This window comes from Budorcas taxicolor, chromosome 1 (assembly GCF_023091745.1).
Source record: "Budorcas taxicolor isolate Tak-1 chromosome 1, Takin1.1, whole genome shotgun sequence".
Taxonomy (NCBI): domain Eukaryota; kingdom Metazoa; phylum Chordata; class Mammalia; order Artiodactyla; family Bovidae; genus Budorcas; species Budorcas taxicolor.
Genome location: NC_068910.1, coordinates 49624638 through 49646113, shown reverse-complemented (window position 1 = coordinate 49646113; position 21476 = coordinate 49624638). Strand labels below are relative to the sequence as shown.

The 21476-nt window shown below is 49.1% G+C and overlaps 1 protein-coding gene across 1 annotated transcript in view; it reads left to right on the top strand.

Moving 5' to 3' along the window:
* Nucleotides 1-21476, top strand: part of ITGA9 (integrin subunit alpha 9) — a 367242-nt gene that overhangs the window by 14308 nt on the left and 331458 nt on the right. The window contains exons 2-4 of the mRNA XM_052639038.1: nt 3898-4025; nt 6139-6245; nt 17156-17279. Of these exons, the coding sequence (XP_052494998.1) occupies nt 3898-4025; nt 6139-6245; nt 17156-17279 (359 nt within the window). The remainder of the gene's footprint in view (nt 1-3897; nt 4026-6138; nt 6246-17155; nt 17280-21476) is intronic.

Here is a 21476-nt window from a genome sequence, read left to right as displayed (position 1 = left end):
GAATTAACTTCAGAAGAGGCAAGCTCATTAGCTGGGCTGTGGAGCAGCCTTACTGGCCTGCAGCCTAGGTAAAGAGCAGCGCCAGGCTGTGGAGGAAGCCACGATGTTCTGTAAACACAGAGATACAGGCTCGTCCTCCCTCGAGCCACCCTGTGAATGTCAGGCACACGCGTGCACACATGCCCCCTTATCTCTCGCTTCATTTCCTGTTACACAGGATTTGGGGGGAAGAAACCTCCTCCTCCAAGCAGCTGATTAAGAGTTTGAACTAGACGGTGGTAATCGGGTGCTTCATCAGCCGTTGTTGTTGGAACCATCGAGTACCTTGGGCTTCGAAGGAAAGTATGATTCAGCAGGTCCTTTCTCCAAGATTTTTTTTTTCTTTCTCTATTTTTGGGCTGTGCCACATGGCATGTGAGATCCTAGTACGCTGACCAGAGATCAAACCTGTGCCCCCCTGCAGTGGAAGTGTGGTGACCCAACCCCTGAACCGCCAGGGAAGTCTCCCTTCTACAACTTTAGATTTTGAAATAAATTTTTGCTTCTCTGTCTCAGCTCTCGGCTGGGAGAACCCATCCTGGGATTTAAGCTTTCCAGGTTGGATAACCAATAGAGGAAATAGACCACTTTTTCTTTCTTTTCTGTTTTAAATGTAGGTCTATTTTTTGGCTGTGCTGTATGGAGTGTGGGATCTTAGTTCTCTGACCAGGGGTCGAACCTGTGACCCCTGCATTGGGAATGCTGAGTCTTAACCACTAGACCACCAGGAAAATCCCCTGCCATTGTTTCTTGCAGCCATTCCCCATTCTTTGTACACATTGAACTCTCCCCCTTATTTAGTTCTTGCATTTTTTTTTTTTAGCAGCATCTATTGCAGTTGGCATTTATTCACTGTGCTGATATAAATTGGGAGTTGGTGGCAATTTCTGGACGCAGCCTTGTCCCATGGGGCTTTTGGAGTGAAAGAGGAATTTGATGCTCCCCAGCTCCTGCAGTCTGCCTTGTGGAAAGGTGGTGGGTGTTTCAGCGTAGAGATGGCAAACTACTAATTACTGTCACCTGTGCAAACACAACCAGCATTGGAGAGAGCCACCCTTGGCCGGCTCCGGTGACTCCAAAGCCCACCCCCCAAAGCCAGAGGGGAAATTGATCCCTTAATGTGGCTTTCTTCTCACTGGAGTTTCCTTCAGAGGGTCATTCTGCGTTTGACTGAGAGCAGCCGTGGATCGGCCCAACTGCCCTCGTGTGGGTGATGGAGGTGGTGTGGTGTGCTCGGGAAAGTGCTTGCTAAGATTTCCAGAGGCAGTGGGTTCCAGCCCCACTTCTGCTTGGGATTCTGCAGCTGTGGCCCGTCGTGGTGAGAATGGGGCTGGGAGTTGCCCCGGGAGCACTGAGTGCAGGGTCGGGGTCGCAGATCCTGGGGTGTTACTGAGCAGCAGCAGGCAGCTTGTAGGAACCCCCACTGTTGGGGGCCCAGCTCCTCTCACACCCAGTGTGGTGTGATTCGATTCCTCACAGGATCAGATATACAGACTCTCTAAGACTGAGCTGGAAAGAAAGGCTCCAGTAAGGAGACCCTTCCTGTTCCCTGGGGGTTGAAGGACTGAGCACAGGGACCCACGTGCCTCCTTATGAACCTGACACCATGTCTCTGAGCAGATTAGGGAGGTGTCCCTTGTGGGCTCTGCCAGCCTTTGCTGAGTGACCATCTGAGGGTCTCAGTCCTCCGTGGTCTGATCTGAGGATCTGCACCCCTTTGCTCAGCCGGAGTGTCAGAGGGGAGCAGTGTTATTCTGAGACCAGGGTTGAGGTGAACATTTGAGATCCCAAGATGAAGGTGGCTTTCAGAAACAAGTGAGAGGAGCCTGCTTCCGCTTTCTGCTGCCCTAGGAGGGCTGCATAAGGTCCTTCTAACCTGTGCTATTAGTTGCCTTGTCCAGAGATGCATAAAGGAGAATGCATTCCGTTCCCAGGCCAGTGGGACATGAGCTTTTTCATAACATGCCTGATACTGTCGGGAGGGGAATTGCATTTCCTTTCTGGGCTGCATGAGATATGGGCAACTCACAGAATCAGATATAGGCTCTCGTTCCACTGAGCAAATGGCTTGGCACTGTCTGCTCTTTAAGCATGAGCATGGATTCTGTTTAAAGTTTCTTTGTACAGGTCCTTGTAGCTCAGCGCCAGTCGTGCCTGACCAAGGGTGCCTGGTATTTTCTGCTACAGCTCTTCCATTGACTACTTTTCAGAAACTAGGCACAAAACTCTAGGTCAGAATTGTTTTTGTAACATGTTCTATACCCAAATGTGTCTCTCTGTCGTCTTGGCACGTCTTGCTCTTCTCCTCTGGGGAGTAGAGTCCTGCTGGGGATGATGGTTCATCTCCAGGGCAGGCTTGCCTTGTGGCTCAGTGGTAAAGAACCTGCCTGCCAAAGCAGGAGATGCAGGTTCAACCCCTGGGTTGGGAAGATCCCCCAGAGAAGGAAATCGCAACCCACTCCAGTATTCTTGCCTGGAGAATCCCACGGGCTAGGAGGAGCCTGGTGGGCTACAGTCTGTGGGGTTGCAAATAGCTGGACACGACTTAGCAACTCATCAGAAGCAACATCCTTGGGGCAGCTTTTTGGTTCAAGATGAAGGACGTACAGCCACGTTCTTGCCCTGTTGTAGGCAAACTCATCTAGCTCTGGTGTGCCTTGGGCTAGAGGTTGTGGTTTATAATTTCACACTGTTGCTGCTTCTTGGAGCAAGAGTGGGACACAGTAGAAATGACATTTCTAAACTTCTCATTTTTTGTTTATTCATAAAATTTTTAATAAATTTTCACAATTTTAAATTATTCACACATTTGTATAAACACAACTCAGTTTGAAAAAGAGAACATTTTCAAGCACCTTCCTCCAGAAACCCTTCTTCCTGGTTATACCCCCTCTTCTTCTCCCGAGAGGTCAGTGTGTTCCTGACCTCTAACACCACCCTTAAATTTCACCTGCTTTTGAATGTCAGATAAACGGACTCAGGCACTGAGTACACTACTGTCCCCTGTATTTTTTGCGCAGTGTTTATGAGATTTGTCCTTGAGGTTGCAGTTGACTGTTCATTGATTTTTCATTGCTGTATGGAATTCTGTTTCTACACCACAGTTTAGCTATGTATTCTAGCATTGATGGCTCTTAGGGTTTCTTCTAGTTTGGGGCCGTTACAGACCCAGTATTTTGTGTGTGTCTCCTGTAGACTTATGCGTGCGTTTCTGCTGGGTGTGTTCCTAGAAAGCGGATTGCTGGGTCCGAGGGCAGGCCTCTGTACAGCTTTCTTAGGAGCTGTTGGTTTGTTTTGCAAAGTGGCTGTGATCGTTCACACTTTGACCAGGAAGGTGAGGGTCCCCGGGGCCCCGTATCCTTGCCAGCACTTGGTGTTTTCAGTCTTCCTGGTTTTAGTCTAGAGGATGTGAAGTGGTGTCTCATTTGGATTTCTCTGGTGACTGATAGAGTCGAGCATCTTTTCTTATGTGTATTGGCCACTTTTCTTTCGTCCAGCATCTGTTTAAGTCTTTGGTCTATTATTCGTTATTGATTTGGGGGAATTCTTTATACATTCTGGATAGGAACCCTTCGGTGGTATGTGTTCCCAAGCAAACTCAGATTTTCTCTGGGCACGTTAAAATCATGACGGCTTCACAGTAGGAGGCCCTTCCTTCTGCCTCTCCCCCCCAACTCCCCCTCCCCCCCCCACTCCCCCCCCCCCGCCCCGCCCACCACCCTCAGCACCGCATAATGCTGGGGAACGTCTCCCAGACAGCATTCAGACAACACACACACGACTGGGTGAGGGTTCAGCATTGGCTGCACTTGCCTGGTACTGGGTTGTGACCGAATGCCCTTTATTCTTGATGCGCAGGGTCCTTGTGGGTGCACCAAAGGCGGATTCCAAGTACAGCACTTCAGTGAAGTCCCCTGGGGCTGTGTTTAAGTGCCGAGTCCACACCAACCCCGACCGGAGATGCACCGAACTGGACATGGCTCGAGGTGGGTAGATTTTTCACTGCCAAGATGGGGATGGGTTCTCCATCCTCATACTGTCCTGTTTTCCTTCCTAACTATCCACTCACTTTTCCATCTCTCCTTCATTCCCTCCTTCCCTCCCTTCCTTCCTTCTTTCCTTTCTTTCTTTCATCCATCCACCCATCCATTCATCATGTGCTGAGTACCTGTTACTTCCTACGCACTGGGATATACCAAACAAAGATCCTACTATCCTGGGCCTTACCAGTTAGTAGGTAAAAGAGACATTAAAACAAATAAAGATCAGAGAAGAGGGGAGGTGAGTATTTGATCTGATCTAGATTGGACTTTGACACCTCCCCAGCGTTTAGCTGGGCAGGTGCTGGAGGCAGAATCTCCAATGGGAGGAAAGTTTGTGGCATTTTAAAATCCAGAGCAAGTCCAGCATCCCTGGAGTGGTGAGCCAGGGGACCATGGACGCAGGGGAGGATGGCATGGTGAACTGGGGTAAGGTGTTAGGATTCTGTTATACGTACAAGATGAGAGGCCATTAAAAGTGACGTTAGGTTTTATGATTTAAGTAGGCAAAGATATGATTGATAGGTGTTTTTAAAAGCCCCCTTGGTCTGGTGGAAAGTTCAGCATCTTTGGACGTCAGATCTGCCTGGGTTCGGAGCCCCGCTCTGCCTGTTACTTGTTGGGACTTACTGGATGTCTCAGAGCCTCTTTGGCCTCAGTTTCCTCACCTGTAAAATCAGAAGGATGGTAGCTACCTCACGGGGATTACTGTGAGAGGACCGATGGGATAATAGAAGTGAATACACAGAACTGTGCTTGGTACAGAGTCGGTTCTCAAAGTAGCAGTTATTTTACGGTAGTCATCACTTCGAGTCCTCGATTTTGCCAAAGTCCTTTCTCCTCAAGATCTTCTATTATTTTTATTAAATGAGGAATTGTCATGCTTCTCTTTAGCAGAATAGGAGAGGTGCCCATGGGATTCTCCATGACTGGTTTGTGGGCTATTACTGGTCCATAACAAATTAAGAAGCTTACTTTGTAATATACATCAGCGCCTTGCTTCCTTGGTGAAGAGTCCTGCTATGAAAAAAATTCGGACGAATTAAACAACATACATGGTGGTGGAGTCAATTTACATCTTGTTGCAAGTTCCTCATTTATGGGCTGGTGATGTGGTAGGCGCGGACGTGCAGCTGTTCCCCGAGACCCTTAGCGCGAAGGTTAGAGGTCACGCTCCGCCAATGGTCGGCGGGGCGGTGTTCTTCTCGGTGGAGAGTGTGGTGAGAGGCGGAAGTCGCCCTTCTCCCCGGCCCTCTAGGCCCTCAGCCTCAGGCAGCAGGTGAGGCGGGGCCCCAGGGACACGCCAAGGGCTGTGTCCTCCTGAGCCGTCGTCACGGCAGCCCACCGGCCCTGGCCCAGGCCTGGAGGAGGCGGGGCGCCTCCCCCAACCTCTGCAGTGCAGTGGCAGCAGGTGTCTCCCTGGGTTGAAGTCTGAGGAACCCAGCCCCCATTTGGGTGGCCTGAGGGCCGCTGGGTGCTGGGTGCCTGCCTCCCTCAGCAATGATGGTCCCTGACCCTGAGGGTGCTTGGGGCTGAGAGCCACCTCCTCAGCTGGGCTGGACCCTGGCAGGAGCACCTGGGCTGGGGGCTGGACCAGCGCTTGGGCAGGGGGACGGGCCTGCTCGGGGACCCCTCCTCATAGCCAGGCCTGGACCTCGGGGGATGAGAGTTGAGTCTTGGGACTTGAGTCCTTTCTTGTCAGAACAGAGAATAACGTTGCTTTGGGTGGAGGTTTATGGGACCATTGTGGCCTGACCTCAGGAACAAAGGATCTGACACCAGGAAGTTTGTCACAGCCCCTCCCTCACCTTTCCTAGGAAAGGCCTTTGCTGAGAGCTTTCTGGGAGTTTGGGGTTTTAAGGTACGAGCCACCTGTCTCCTTGCAGGGCCCTGCACTAAACCTTTCTCTTCTCCACCCCTGACTTGTATCATCTGGCCTCACTGGGCACCGGGATTTGCTTTCACTGACAGTAACAAACATGTGGGTTGTAGACTGCTCTTTGGAAAGTAGACGACAGCGTTCCTCAATCCAGGTCTGACTTTTCTGTCTTTCCTCCAGGGAAGAATCGGGGCATGCCCTGTGGAAAGACCTGCCGGGAAGACCGAGATGATGAATGGATGGGGGTCAGCCTGGCGCGGCAGCCCAAGGCTGATGGCTGTGTGCTGGTAAGGCCTCCTGGGGGAGCCGTGGGGACGGGGTGGCAGCCTGGAAATGAATGACTTTGACCCCTTTGCAAAGCTGGATGGCATGGCGATAAGGGCATGGCTTTGAGATTGCCTCTTCTGGAAGACTGCTTGGACAAATGATTCGTCTTTTTATTTTCTTTGTCTGTCAAATGTTAATAATGTCTATTCCAGGGTACTGAGATATGGCTATTGAAAAAGGGCAAATGAAATGTATGTGGAAAGTGCTTTGTATTAATAAATTTCTATCATTACATAAGCATTATCCTCTGGGTATCTTTTTAAATTGAGGTATAATTTACATAAAATTGTTGTTGTTTAGTTGCTAAGTCGTGTCTGACACTTTTGCGACCCCATGAACTATAGCCCCACCCCTCCACAGCCTCCTCTGTCCATGGGGTTTCCCAGGCAAGAATACTTGGTTGCCGTTTCCTTCTCTAGGGAATCTTCCCAACCTAGGTATCCAACCTCGGAGAAGGCTATGGCACCCCACTCCAGTACTCTTGCCTGGAAAATCCCAGGGATGGAGGAGCCTGGTGGGCTTCAGTCCATGGGGTCGCTGAGTTGGACACGACTCAGCGACTTCACTTTCACTTTTCGCTTTCATGCATTGGAGAAGGAAATGGCAACCCACTCCAGTGTTCTTGCCTGGAGAATCCCAGGGACGGGGGGGGGCCTGGTGGGCTGCCGTCCATGGGGTCACTCAGAGTCGGACACAACTGACGTGACTTAGCAGCAGCAGGTATCAACCTGAGTCTCCTGCATTGGCAGGCGGATTCTTTACTACTGTGCCACCAGGGAAGCCCTTCCATAAAATGCACAGATCTTAAGATTACAGTTTGGGTTTTGACATTTATACACACTTGTGTGACCACCCACCCATCAAGATATAGAACATTTGTCGTCCCACTCATTTTCTTAGGTTCCTTACTGGCCAGAAAAACAAAATGTAAAACAGAAGTAATGTTGTATCAAATTCAATAATGAGTTTTAAAAGTGGTCCATATGAAAAAAAAAAAATTTAGTCACTCTGCCACATTGCAGGTGCTCAGTAGTCACAGATGTCCACTGGCTGCTGCGTCGGCTGGCACAGAGGAAACGTGGCCTCAACAGAATCTGTAACTGACCCAGAGGTCTTGTTTCGTCCACTTTTGTCCTTTACACTTTTCTCTTAAGGTATAACATTCAAGTTCTTAACGTGCCCAGTTTCATTGAAAAGCCTGGTACATGTGTTCATGTATACATGTATTTATGTTTCTGACTTCATAGGCCTTTTATTGAAAGCTATATAAATGTTTTTGTCATAAAGGCATGAGATCAAGAAGGGAAAATAATATTAGCTGCCATTTCTGGAGGGCTTCCTTTGGGCCACAGGCTGCAAAGCTGGGGGTTTCACGTATATTTAATCCACAGGGAAAACCAGATTTTCCTTAAGGATCTAGGCAGAGTGTTTCTGACCCCTCTCTAAGGAGCCCGTTTTGCGTTCAGCTTCTCAGTGGTAAGGGCTGTTGGTCTGAATTCTGCCTGCCTCTCAGCACAAATCAGGCGTTTCCCTGTTGGGCCCCTCTAGGGAGAGAGGAAGCAGCTGGATGCTGTCGCCAGCATCACAGGGCCTCCCTACTAGACACCGTGGGTCATGCTGAGCCCCCCAGCCCAGCATTTGCCTTGGTTTCCAGCCCTTTAATCACTGTCACCCACTGCCCTGGACCCTCTCCAACATCTGCCTTCCCCCAGACATGGTGGCCTGACCCTGACTGCATGACCAGGCCCAGGAGGCTTGTCTGTCATCCTCTCGGAAGGAAGACAAGAAGCTGATCTGACCGTAAATCAGAGTGGCCTGAGGTCAGTATTCAGAACAAAGGAGATGGGGGTCTAGTGGCAGCATAGTACATGGGTCCCGAGAGCTCCGAACCTAGATCCAGAGGCTGCTCCCATGAGAACACTTCCCCTCCCCCTGGAAGGATGACCTCCATGTGGCCGAGAGCTTGTTCCTGGAGGGTTCTGCACTATTGCAAAAGAGTACTGGGAGGGGCTGTCTCTGTGGATGTGAAGAGCGGTGAGGATCAGGGGGACCTTTGAGCCAAGGAACCTGGAAAGGACTAGCTGGAGTATGATGCTCCTGTGATGCTTCTAATTCTTTGTATGCAGAGTTAATTTTTTCATGGTTTATGCAATTACTGTAGCGTCTATTTTGGAAGCTACTCTGTGGGGGTTGGGGAAGGAGAGGCATCCAGCAGCATCTGCTTTCTTCGTGGCTTTTTTGTATTGTGATCAAAAACAACCCGAGGGCTTCCCTGGTGGTCCAGTGGTTAAGAATCTGCCTTGCAATGCAAGGGACACAGGTTCAATCCTTGGTCTGGGAAGATCCCACAGGCAGCAGCACAGCTAAGCCCATGCGGCAGAACCACTGAGCCATGTGCTGCAGTTACTGGTGCCTGTGTGCCTGGAGCCCATGCTTTGCAAGTGGAGAAGCCACTGCAATGAGGAGCCCATGCACCTTAACGAAGAATAGCTCCTGCTCACGGCAGCTAGAGAAGGCCCAGCACAGCCAAAAACCCAAGTAAATCTTTAAAAGAAAAAAACCCTATGAAGTTGGGACTTCCCTGCCAGTCAAGTGGTTAAGACTTTTCCTTCCAATATAGGGGGTACAGGTTCGGTCTCTGGTTGGAGAGCTAAGATCCCACATGCCTCAGGGTCAAAAAGCCAAAACAGGAAGCAAAAGCAGTGTTGTAACAGATTCAATAGAGGCTTTAAAAATGATCCACATCAAAACAGATCTTAAAAACCAACACGAAATTTACCATGGTATCCACTGTTATGTGTATAGTATAGTAACCTATATGTACATTGTTGTACAGCAGACTTCTAGAACTTTAACATCTTGCAAAATAAACTCTAAACTTATTGAAGAATAATTCAGCCTCACTCTTCCCCGCCAGTCCCAGGCAACTTTCTTTCCTTAAGAGTTCAGCTATTGTACATACTGCATGATCCCATTTGTGTGAGACGTTTGTCTTTTTTGTGACCAGCTTATTTCACTTGGCATAGTGTCCCTAAGTTTCATCCATATTGAAGCATAGGACAAGATTTCCTCATTTTTTAAGGCTGAATAATATTCACTGTATGTATATACCACATTTGCTTTATCCATTCATCTATTGATATTTGGGTTGCTTCCACATCTTTTTTTAAAATTTTTTGCCCTGCTGTGTGGCATGTAGGATCTTATTTTCGTGACCAGGGATCGAACCTGTGCCCCCTGCAGTGGAAGTATGGAGTTCTGTGCCATTCATTGGATCGCCAGGGAAGTCCTACTTCCGTGTCTTGGTTATTGTGAATAATGCTGCTGTGAATATTGGTGTGCAACTCTCTCGTGGAGATACTGTTTTCAGTTGTTTTGAAAAAAACCCAGAAGTGGGGTTGCTAGATCTTATTGTGATTTTATTTTGGATTTTTTGAGGACCCCCTCTACCGTTTTCCACACTGGTTGTACCATTTTACATGCTTATCAGCAGTGCACAAGGGGAGGGTTCCAATTTCTCCATGTCTTTGCCAACACTTTATTTTTTGTGTGTGAGAACTGCCCTAATGGGTATGAGGTGGTATCTCACTGTGATTTGTATTGCCCTAATGATTAGCAAATTTGGAAAACTCAGCAGTGGCCACAGGACTGGAAAAGGTCAGTTTTCATGCCAATTCCAAAGAAAGGCAATGCCAAAGAATGCTCAAACTACCGCACAATTGTACTCATCTCACACGCTATTTAAGTCATGCTCAAAATTCTGCAAGCCAGACTTCAGCAATACGTGAACCGTGAACTCTCTGATGTTCAAGCTGGTTTTAGAAAAGGCAGAGGAACCAGAGATCAAATTGCCAACATATGCTGGATCATGGAAAAAGCAAGAGAGTTCCAGAAAAACATCTATTTCTGCTTTATTGACTATGCCAAAGCCTTTGACTGTGTGGATCACAATAAACTGTGGAAAATTCTGAGAGAGATGGGAATACCAGACCACCTGACCTGGCTCTTGAGAAACCTGTATGCAGGTCAGGAAGCAACAGTTAGAACTGGACACAGAATAACAGACTGGTTCCAAATAGGAAAAGGAGTACGTCAAGGCTGTATATTGTCACCCTGCTTATTTAACTTCTATGCAGAGTACATCATGAGAAACACTGGGCTGGAAGAAACACAAGCTGGAATCAAGATTGCCGGGAGAAATATCAATAACCTCAGATATGCAGATGACACCACCCTTATGGCAGAAAGTGAAGAGGAGCTAAAAAGCCTCTTGATGAAAGTGAAAGAGGAGAGCGAAAAAGTTGACTTAAAGCTCAACATTCAGAAAACGAAGATCATGGCATCTGGTCCTATCACTTCATGGGAAATAGATGGGGAAACAGTGGAAACAGTGTCAGACTTTATTTTGGGGGCTCCAAAATCACTGCAGATGGTGATTGCAGCCATGAAATTAAAAGACGCTTACTCCTTGGAAGAAAAGTGATGACCAACCTAGATAGTATATTCAAAAGCAGAGACATTACTTTGCCGACTAAGGTCTGTCTAGTCAAGGCTATGGTTTTTCCTGTGGTCATGTATAGATGTGAGAGTTGGACCGTGAAGAAGGCTGAGCGCCCAAGAATCGATGCTTTTGAACTGTGGTGTTGGAGAAGACTCTTGAGAGTCCCTTGGACTGCAAGGAGATTCAACCAGTCCATTCTGAAGGAGATCAACCCTGGGATTTCTTTGGAAGGAATGGTGCTAAAGCTGTAGCTCCAGTACTGTGGCCACCTCATGCGAAGAGTTGACTCATTGGAAAAGACTCTGATGCTGGGAGGGATTGGTGGCAGGAGGAGAAGGGGACAACAGAGGATGAGATGGCTAGATGGCATCACAGACTCGATAGACGTGAGTCTGAGTGAGCTCGGGAGATGGTGATGGACAGGGAGGCCTGGCGTGCTGTGATTCTTGGGGTTGGAAAGAGTCGGACACGACTGAGCGACTGAACTGAACTGAACTGAATGATTAGTGACGTTGAGCATCTTCTCATGGGCTTGTTGGCCTTTTGTCTGTCTTCTCTGAAGAAATGTCTGTTCAGGTCCTTTGCTTATTGTTTAAATTGGGTTGTTTTTTTGTTGAGTTCTTCTCATGGCTTTTTGCACGTATGCCATCTTGTCAGGAAAGGCCTATCCCAGGTCCAGTCTGTCCTCCCTGGTTTAGACTCTGCCACCTCCATGAAGCCTGTTTCCGTGATGGTGTTGTCAAGAATAAGCCGAGCATCTTTGTGTCATCAGAATTTCAGCGTTATGTTGTTATTTTATGTGCTTGACTTGTTTTGTGCATGTATGTCCTTTTTAAGGGGAACCACTTGGGGATAGAGACCAAATTTTCGACCCTTTTCACTCTCAGCTCTAGGAGAAGGTCTCTCTAAGGAGTGGCTTCTGAAAGTGTGTTTGAATAATGTAAAGAAAGTGAAAGTGTTAGTCGCTCAATCATGTCTGACTCTTTGCCACCACATGGACTGTAGCCTGCCAGGCTCTCCTGACTGTGGAATTCTCCAGGTGGGAATACTGGAGTGAGTAGCCATTCCCTTCTGCAGGGGATATTCCAGACCCAGGGATTAAACCCAGGTCTCCTGCATTGCAGGCAGATTCTTTACCATCTGAGCCACCAGGGAAGGCCTAATGTAGGGACTGAGGGTCAGTACTAAAGCAATTAGAAACCAAATCAATGGCCGTCTCTTTTTGGTGGCTGACTCTAAGCAGTTGATAGATGCGTGAGACAAAGGCTGTAAAATGCCCCTTGGAAATGACAGGTGACATTAGGAGACAAGCAGGGCTGACCCAGTCCATATTTTTGTTTTGAAGGTTTCATATCCATTTGCTTTTTCTTTCATGTCTTATTTCTGCCTGTCAAAACGTGCTGAGAGGCAAGTGTTTATTGTAAAATTAAGAACAGGAAGATATGTTTTATTCAATCACATTTTGAGAACTCTGTAGTTGTCTGAGGATGTCAGCCTCACACCTATATCCCCAGGAAGCATAATAATGGAACCCAAGGTTGGGTTTGACGTGGGAGAGGTGGAATAGCTCTTTTTGAAAGTAGCATCTGATGCTGATTTCAAAGTAAAGAACGGGTAGAGAGTTTAAAAGCTGCAATGGAGAGTTAAATCTTGATAATGAATGGCATTTTCTGGTCCACAGACCCACCAGCCAGCTCTGGCAAGATCCAGGATGTTGGGCTTGTCTGGCAGGCTGCCCTTAGCTCAGTGCCTGCCGGTCTCGCATCCACCACCTTGTGGTTCCTTCCATCACCCCTGGGAAGAAGTGATAACACACATGAACATAGCATCGGGATTAGAGGCCCCTTCCCCTTGTGCTTTCACCCCACACTCCCAGTGTGCAGCTGACAGGTTAAGAAATAGGGGGAAAAGTCACTTCTGGTAATAACTACCCAACAAACCCAGAATGGGCACTGAGCTGTCTCTTCGACCTGGGAGCGCAGCTCACAGTGTTCAAGTCTGACATTTCTGTTTTTCAGCAGAGTCTGCAAGGCTCAGGCAACAACTAAAGACAGCAACTAGCTGACTTCTGGGAGGAAGCGATGTTCTCCAGCTCTGTCTCTTGGTTCTTTCCTTTCCAAGAGTCAGCGCTGTTGCTGTCTTTCTATTCACCACTTCTCATCTTGGCCATTTTTTCAAAGCCACAGGATATACTTTGCATTGACTTCTGTTGCTTTGTTTCCTGATTTTTTTTTTTAAGTAAACTTTTTGTTGAGCTGTAACATCCATGCAGAAAAATGCCCCAACTTGCCTTTTGCCAGATCTCTTAATTCCATCTGTGGCCAGGAGGCCTTTCCCCACAGCCTTTGCTTTTAGCTCGGCGAGTTTCTTCTGCTTCTCCTTGAATGTCTTCCTGATCCGTCTCCTTGGCTCGCTTCTTAGGCTGCTTCAAGGGCTTCTTCTTGCCATCTTCACGGCCCGACGTGGCTCCTGCCGCCCCTTCCCCAGCTGTATATATACTGATGAATTTTTAGGAGGTGAACATTCTTAGAATGACTTTCCCAGAACCCCAGAAGTCACCTTCCCTGGGCCTCCCAGGCCACCCCCTCCCCCGTTTGAAGGGGAGCTGCTTTGGGGGGCAGGATCTGTGGTATCAGGGCCCTGATCTCCTGCACCCCGTGTTCTCAGTGGCTGATGGCCTGTCTGCTTCTGACTGTGCTGGGTAGACCTGAGGCCTGGGAAAAGCTCTGGTCATCTGTGCATGGTGAGGGTGGGTAGGGTAGGGGGAGAGCCATCTGGGGGGGCCCCAGTACCTGCCCCCCTAATCCAGGAAGGACACTGTCATACCACAAAAAGGCCTTCAAAATAATATGGCTTCTTTATTTCCTTCTTACTCTTTTGGTAGCAAAAACAACCCTTGTAACTTGAAATATGTCAGATGCTAAGATGTGGGGTGGTCCTAGACCTTTCCCCCTTTTGTTGTAATTTTCTGGAATCTGAGTTGGAGTGAGTCTTGCTGTTTCCAGAGGGTGCTCTCTTTTTCTTGTTGGAGGTCCCTGTCTCCTCTCTGCTCCCCCAACCCTTCCTCTCACAGCAGAACTCATTTGGAAAGATTGATAGAGATTTTAATGCTTTGGAGACAGTCCCTAGGAATTTTCCTTAATGTTGGAGTCAGATTGACATGTGTGTATGTAGAAGGATAATCAGGGCTAAACAGTCTTTTCTTTCTGTAATTTATGTTCAGAGATACTTTTCCTTGTTTTCTTACATGCAAACTGCCTATGACACTTTGATCTCTGACCTCACAGAATGCCTTAATTTTAGTTTAGTTTGCTGTGAATGCAATCTTTGGCTCTTCTAGGAATTCCCCAAGATCACTCCTTAAATAGTTTATGACACTTTAAAAAAGGCAACAAGCTGGACATTAAATACAGAAGGTCCATCCTCATAAGAGTCAGTGTGCACCATGACAAACAGCCGCCTCCCTTTACAGTCCCTCTAACCCATAAATACAGTAAAAACATGGGAAGCCCTAGGGCTTTGCCAAATCCATAAACTAAAAGATAATTGATTTACCAGCTAATTGGATGGTAAGTGATTCAAGTTTGGAAGCTATCAGAATGTAGTTGGAAATAAAAATAAAAACTTAGTGGAATGGGGTGATTATCCACTGAATGATAGCTTTGTTTAGCTTCTTGCTTGACATGATTTTAGTCTATCGAGATGTGCTAGAAGCACAGAACAGCACCGAACTGGGGGGATGGAGGTGGTTTGCAGTATAAGGAATAATGAGATTGTTTTTCACATTCACTGTCGTAGGGCAAGAGGCAGAGTGTGGGCAAGCTGAGATTTCCTGCCGCTCTGAGTTCCTTTGCTTTCTCATGGATAGGGAGTGGCCTTGTCGGTGGCCCTTGGGTGGTTTGCTTGGAGGGATAAAGATCAGAGAGGTTGGCAGGCAGTGATTTTTTTCATCAAGTGACTTCAGGGATACCCAGGCCCTGGAGAGCCCCACTCCCTTCATCCAGTGGCCTTGTCATCCCGTTCAGTCTCAGAGAGGTCGTTTCTGGGGTCCTAAGACTTTTGGGGAGGCTGTAAGGACAATAGCTACCTGACCTGCTGCAAAGGGTGGGTTTTGATGGCTCCTTAGGTGGGAATTGGGAGTTATAAGTTGGAGATGTTTTCGAGTGAGATAAGGAGGATTCTGAAATCTGGATTTCCATGTTGTTTGCAGCCCTTACCAGCTCTGGAACTTAAGCAAAACACTGTCTAAAACCCAGGGTTCCCATATAGAAAATGGGAATTCTAAGACATCTTCCCACCTTCCAGGGTTGCAGAAGAGGTCAGATGTGGGCCATGTAAATTCTGAACGTTGCTTGCCTGTGTGCCCAGTCGTGGCTGACTCTTTGCTATCCCGTGGACTGTAGCCTGCCAGGCAACTCTGTCCATGGGGTTTTCTAGGCAAGAATACTGGAGTGGCTCGCCATTTCCTACTCCAGGGGAGTGGGTTGCCATTTACTTCCCCACCCAAGGATCAAACTCAGGTCTCCTGTATCTCCTACATTGGCAGGTGGATTCTCTACCACTGTGCCACCTGGGAAAATCAAATGCTGAATGTTACAGCCTATAGAAACAGTGTGTTTGATACGAACAAATAAGTTAAAAACTGATTACTTTAAGATGCAGTATTTTAAGAAAATGCATCTGTTGGCTAGAGTGTAGCAACCTGATAACCGTACTGAGTGTGAATGTCCACAAGCAATGGGGAGGGCTGGGCAGAGTAAACAACTCTGCAGGAAGCAGTCTGGCTCCTCACCAGCCTTGCGGGTGCATCTGAATGTGAGGCTGGGTGTGTCCAGGGCTGGTGGGAATGGATGTGCCTCTGTATTCTCGCTTCTGGCTCCCAGAACCGTCTCCCCTCCTGGCGTCTCCTGGCACGTGCGACCCGTGCTGGGAGACTGCCCTCCAGAGATGACCAGAGGGTTGGTCTCAGCTCCTCACCCGTGCCAAGCTCTTAACCATCTCAGGACCGCTCCCAGCTGCTCCCTCACTTTCTTCAGGTCTCTACTCAGATGTCACCTATTTGGGCAGGGCTCAGGCCACTTGGCCCAAGGGACCATCCTGGTGAGATGGAAATGCTCTCTGTCTTGCTAAGGGTTTGGTTACAGGAATGTAGGTGTTTGTCAAAACTCATTAGAAGGCTTTGACAAACACGTACACTTGAGATCCGTGCACCGTACACTTGAGATTTTTGCATTTTTCTATATGTAAATTTACTTCAAAAGACCGTCAACAGACATTTACTTCTGATTAATGATATAAAACAGTCACACATCAGCAGTTTCTTATGGTTCAACCAAATTCTTTGCCCTGAACCTGACAAGGAACTTCTGAAGGTGCTCCAGAGATCAGTGGCCTCAGCTCACTCGGGAGCTTGTTTAAAATGCAGATTCTCAGGGTCCTGCAGATTGGCCAAGCTAGCTCTCGGGGTGGGGCCTAGTGCTGTGTGATTTAGTGAGACTTCCAGGTGACTCTGAAGGGCCTTGAGTTTGATGGAGGCCAGCGACTGCTCCAGTGGGCAAGCAGGTGGTGCCGTGAAGGGCAGGGTCTGTTGTGGGCAGAGCAGCACCCCTTGTCTCTAGCTTTTTCTCAGCATGTCCTTTGGGCCTCAGGCCCATTAGCTCTGCCTCTGCATCCTGAGGTCACCCGCTTCTCCCCTCTCCACTGCCCCCATCCTGGTCCAGGCAGCAGCATCTCTCACCTGGATATTCACCTCCACCCTCGCCTACCTGCAGTCTCCACTCGGCAGCCCAGTTATCTTTCCAAGCTGTGAGTTAGACCACACCACTCACCTGTGTGAGACCCTCCACTGGCACATCCACTAAAGTCACAGTCATCCTTGAGGTCTGCAGGAGCCCCAGCGCCTGCCCCTGTCCTCTCTCTGACCTTAGCTTCCCCCAGAGCCGCCCAACAGGCCGCCTTTCTTTCTCTTGACCCTCCAAGCCTTCTTCTCCACTGCCCCTGATATTCCCTGTGTGCCCAGGGTGTTTGGCTCTTTCTCATCCTTTGGGCCGCCTCTGGCCTCCAGGTGAAAACCGTCCTCCCTGCTCCTAGATCCTTAGCCCATCACCCCGTGTCCTTTCTCCCCAGCACTTGTTATGCTCCTCATTTGTTTATGTTTGTTGATTATCTGCCCGCCTCCCAGGGGCACCCCCGACCAAGCTCCCACAGTCTGCTGATGCCCAGCACGGCGCCGGGGCTGGGTGGGAGAGAACATGGCTTCCTAGCCTCTGTGTGCCGCTCTCCTCCCACAGATCTGCCTGGTACTGCTGGGCTCTGCTTTGTGACCTCCTGGCCTGACTGTCCTGCTCTGAACCTCTCTCTGTCCCGTAGGCCTGTGCCCACCGCTGGAAGAACATCTACTATGAAACAGACCACATCCTGCCCCACGGCTTCTGTTACATCATCCCATCCAACCTCCAGGCCAAAGGCAGGACGCTGATCCCTTGCTATGAAGGTGAGTGCCAGTTGATCCTCCCTTGCTCCCAACCCATGTCACACCTCAGACAACCCCCCACCGATTTCCACCATCCAAACACTCCCCGCTGCTTTCCACACTCCAACAGGAGGGCTGCATTGTGTCCCTGGGTGGCCCTTTGGTGTCTGAGGATCAGGTAATGAGGAAGGTGGGAAGGGACAGCATTTCCAGGCCTTGCCCAGCCTTGCCCATCTGTGCCACAGAGCCCATGGTACTCCCCAAGCTTTATGAAGTCTCAGACTGAAATTCACCAGCCTCTCGGTTTCCTGACACTGCCAGATGCTGTGCAGCCTTGGGAAACTTGCTTTCCCTCTCTGGGCCTGTTTCCTTCCCCTGAAAATTCAGAGGTTGGCTCAAATGGTCTCCATAGTCCCGTGCAGCTCCCAGATGGTCATAAGACTCCTGAGATAGCTCCTGGCCACACCCGTGGACAGATGTCCTGAGACAGAGGGATGAGAAGGCCCAGGGTTCAGTCACTCTGTGACATCTCAAGTCTGGTTTTCCTTCTCATCCAGTCCACGCACCCTGGCAGATGCCGGCAAGTTGGGTGCACCCTCAGTGTGGTCTTGAGAGCTCCTCACCAAGGGGCGCTTAGAGTCTGGGAAGGAAAATGTTTTCTCAGCCTCCCTGCTTAGAAGCTTCTAATGCCTGGGCTTGGGACCATTGAACAGCATGACTTAGCTCAGTTGAATTTGGGCTTTAAGGATTCAGTGTCACTTACTGCAGTTTTATAACTTGTGCTCTCAGGGTTTTCTTAGCTTAATTTTAAGTGAGCTAAGTGCTGGGCTGTTTATGTTTTAATTCCCTCCCTAATTTATTTGTTTGGACAGAAATCTCCGCTAGCCTGTGGCCACATTTCCTCTGGGCCTCCCTGGCTTTTCCCACGTTTCCAATTTTGTGGCCTTTGAAGAGGGACCCCAGGAAAGGCCGGGTCCCTGCAGAAGGCATGGACCCTCTGGTCCGTGAGGGGGACCCTTTCTTTGATCCCACGTGAGCACCTGATCAGCTCTGGCAGGAACGTGCCAGGCAGCTGAACTCTGGCCCTGTTTATCTCAGACCTGCCACAGTCATAAGGGAAACCTCACCTGAAAAATGGATGATGATATGCTCAGTCAAGAGGGGGAGGGATAGGTCAGATATAGAGAAGGGGCCAGGACTGTGTCAGCTTGTTGCTAACTGGGTACCTCGTAAGTTTGGGGAACAGTGAGCGAGTTGGTAGGACTGATGCAGGTGGTGGGGATTGAACTCAGCTAGTTATGCAATAGAACCAGGACTCTGGTTTTCCCAGAAGGTATGTTGTGAAATAGGGCCACGTTGCCACCCCTGGCGACTCCTCTGTATACCCCCATGGGTGTCAGAAAGCAGGAGGAGAGCCCTTAGGCGAGAGAGCTGGGGTCGCACGTCCATGTATACATGTAGCTGCCGTGGCTCACTCTTTCAAAGCATCTGTTATCTGGCAGTTGGGGTGGGTGAGTCAGTAGAAGAATGTGGTTGGCCTGGGCACTTTTATATATTCTCTCATTTCATGCAAACTTGGTATCTTTCTTCATTTGGGTTAGTTGCTTTTGAAAGTTATTCCAGAACACCAGTGGGGAGCAGGAAAGAGAGAAAGGGGAAAGCAGCACATGTGTGGATGTTCCTCATGAGTTACCAGCCTGGGCCACTGGGATGCAATCTCAGGGCCAGCGCAGGACACACACTTCCTAATTCCCCTGCCTGAGGGAGGAGGAGCTGGGTCTGTATCCACTGGGCATCTTGCCCTGCCATGTATGTAGGCAGAGAGAGTCCCCAGGCAGAGAGATGAGGGTGCTGGCTGGCAGGTGGAAGTCAGGCCGTGTCACAGAAGTGTTGAGGGGACTTGGGGGGCTCCCGTGAGTGTTACCTTTCTCCTGGTACAGGTGAGGATGTGTTTAATTGCCAAAGGTCACTCAAACAGCAAATGGTGCATAGAGCTGGGTTTTGAATTTTGCATCTGTCTGACCTCAGCAAATCATTTTGTACCCCATAGGCTGGAGTGGGGGGATTTCTCTTTGTGTTTTGGTGTTTCTGGTTTAAATGAGCTTTAAATGGGAGCCAGTCATTAACCCTCTCAAAAGAAGAGAGGGTGACTGAACTGTCCCAAGGGTCCAGTCACCAGGGGAGGGGAAAGTGAATGTTCTGGGTGTCAGTGTTCTCGAGAGCACCTGCCTGTCTCCTTTGCTGGAGGCTCTGGGCTGACCTTGGCAGGAGTGTGAAAGCCTGTGTGAGCCAAGGAGTGCGGGACGGGGCCAGGTGGCAGGGTGTCACATCTGCTGCACGTGTCCGTCATTCGCAGAAGAGTGTGAGCTCCAAGCCCAGGCCTAAAGAGGCCTCATGTATTTCCACCCACCCCTCTGGGTACTTCAGACCATCGCCTTGAACGTGTTCTCCATAGCTCACTAGTCCCAGAGGGGAGACGTGTAACAGACTGAACCCCAGACATGCGGCCAGAGGCCAGCCAGGTAATCCAAACCCTAGCAGGCCTGTAGATGTGCTTGTGAGAAATAAATGCTTGTCATCGTTTGTAAGGAGATTTCCTGGTTTTTACACAACGATAGTTGACTGGCACAGCCTCATCTCAGGAACCCACATTCCTTGTGCAACGGTGGAGTGATGGGCTCCAGCCTCCAGAATCACTCTTTTCTGTGGTTGATCCTTGACTTAATGACAACCAGCTGGAATCAGCAAGGGAAGTAGCAAAGTGGTCATGCCCTCTGCCCGAGCTTCCTTCCCGCCCTGGGCACACACACATCAGGATCCTGAGTCTTTCAGTGCCCAGAGAGGGCAGTATGGGGTGGGACCAGGTGGGGGCCACTGGGGTATAAGCAGCCCCTTAGAACAGTGGGGGACTGAACAGAACGACTCTGTAGTTCTTGGTCCTGTAAGAGGTGAGGGGTGGCAGATGCTCAGATTTCTCTTGAAGAGGGACTGGCAGGTGGGGTGTTGCAGGCCACATTTAGGGCCCTTGCCTGTGCTCCAGCTTTGGGAGCTCCATCTCCCTGTTTTGTGGTCTAAACTTAAGGCAACCAATTTTCTCTTAATGTGGAAAAATTCAAGTACCGTGAGCTGTCTATTCCAGGTAGGGGATCGTGTGGTGGTGAAGTGCAAGGGAAGTATTTTGGAGTTTGACAGAACCTTTCAGATGTCACCCAGCCTGGCCTCTCTGTCTTTACTGATGCCCAGAGATGTGGGATGACTTGCTGAGGCCCAGTTTTAATTACACGCTGCACAATGAGGAGGCCAAGTAGTGTGGTGGCTAAGAGCACAAGGCTCTAGGCCCAGAGCCCCCGTCCTGGCTCTGCCACTCATGAATGCCATGGCTTCAGATGAGTGGCGGCCTCTTGTGCTTAACCCACCTCATGAGGCTGTGGAGAGGATTAAGTTAAAGCTTACAAGTTCTTGGAGCAATGGCTGGCATACGCAGATTAGGCAGACAGATAGGAGGGTAGGTAGATAGACAGTTAGTACTACAGTTGACCCTCTGCACCCAGGGCCATGAGGGGCCAGCTTACTGTCATTTTATAGAAGGGACTTGAGCACCTTCTGATTGTGGTATCTGCATGGGTTCTGGAGCCAATCCCTCACGGATACTGAGGGAAGATTGTATGTGCTAAGCACATATATGCTAATATAACATATGTGCTAATGGAAAGACTGATAACTGAAGCTGAAACTCCAGTACTTTGGCCACCTGATGTGAAGAGCCAACTCACTGGAAAAGACCCTGATGCTGGGAAAGATAGAGGGCAGAGGAGAAGGGGGAAACAGAGGATGAGATGGTTGGATGGCATTACTCACTCATGGACATGAGTTTGAGCAAACTCTGGGAGGTAGTGCAGGACAGGAAAGCCTGGCCCGCTGCAGGGTTGCAGAGTCGGACATGACTGAATGACTGAACGACAGCTACGACAGTTTGCTCATATACTATCAGCCAAGCAAGCGTTTGTTAATTACTGTAGGAGGACTAGTTTTTCTACCAGGGATAGAGTCCACACAGTTTTATTAAGTACTGAATACCTTTTATGCCCTGTGCTAAGTACCTGATGGATAAAACCCAAGAAGCTCCCCATCTACAGGGGAAAACAGAGTTGAACATGATGTCTCCAAAGTGACAGAGCTGAGTGAGGAGAGAATTGTGTGCCCGTGTAGATGGTTGGG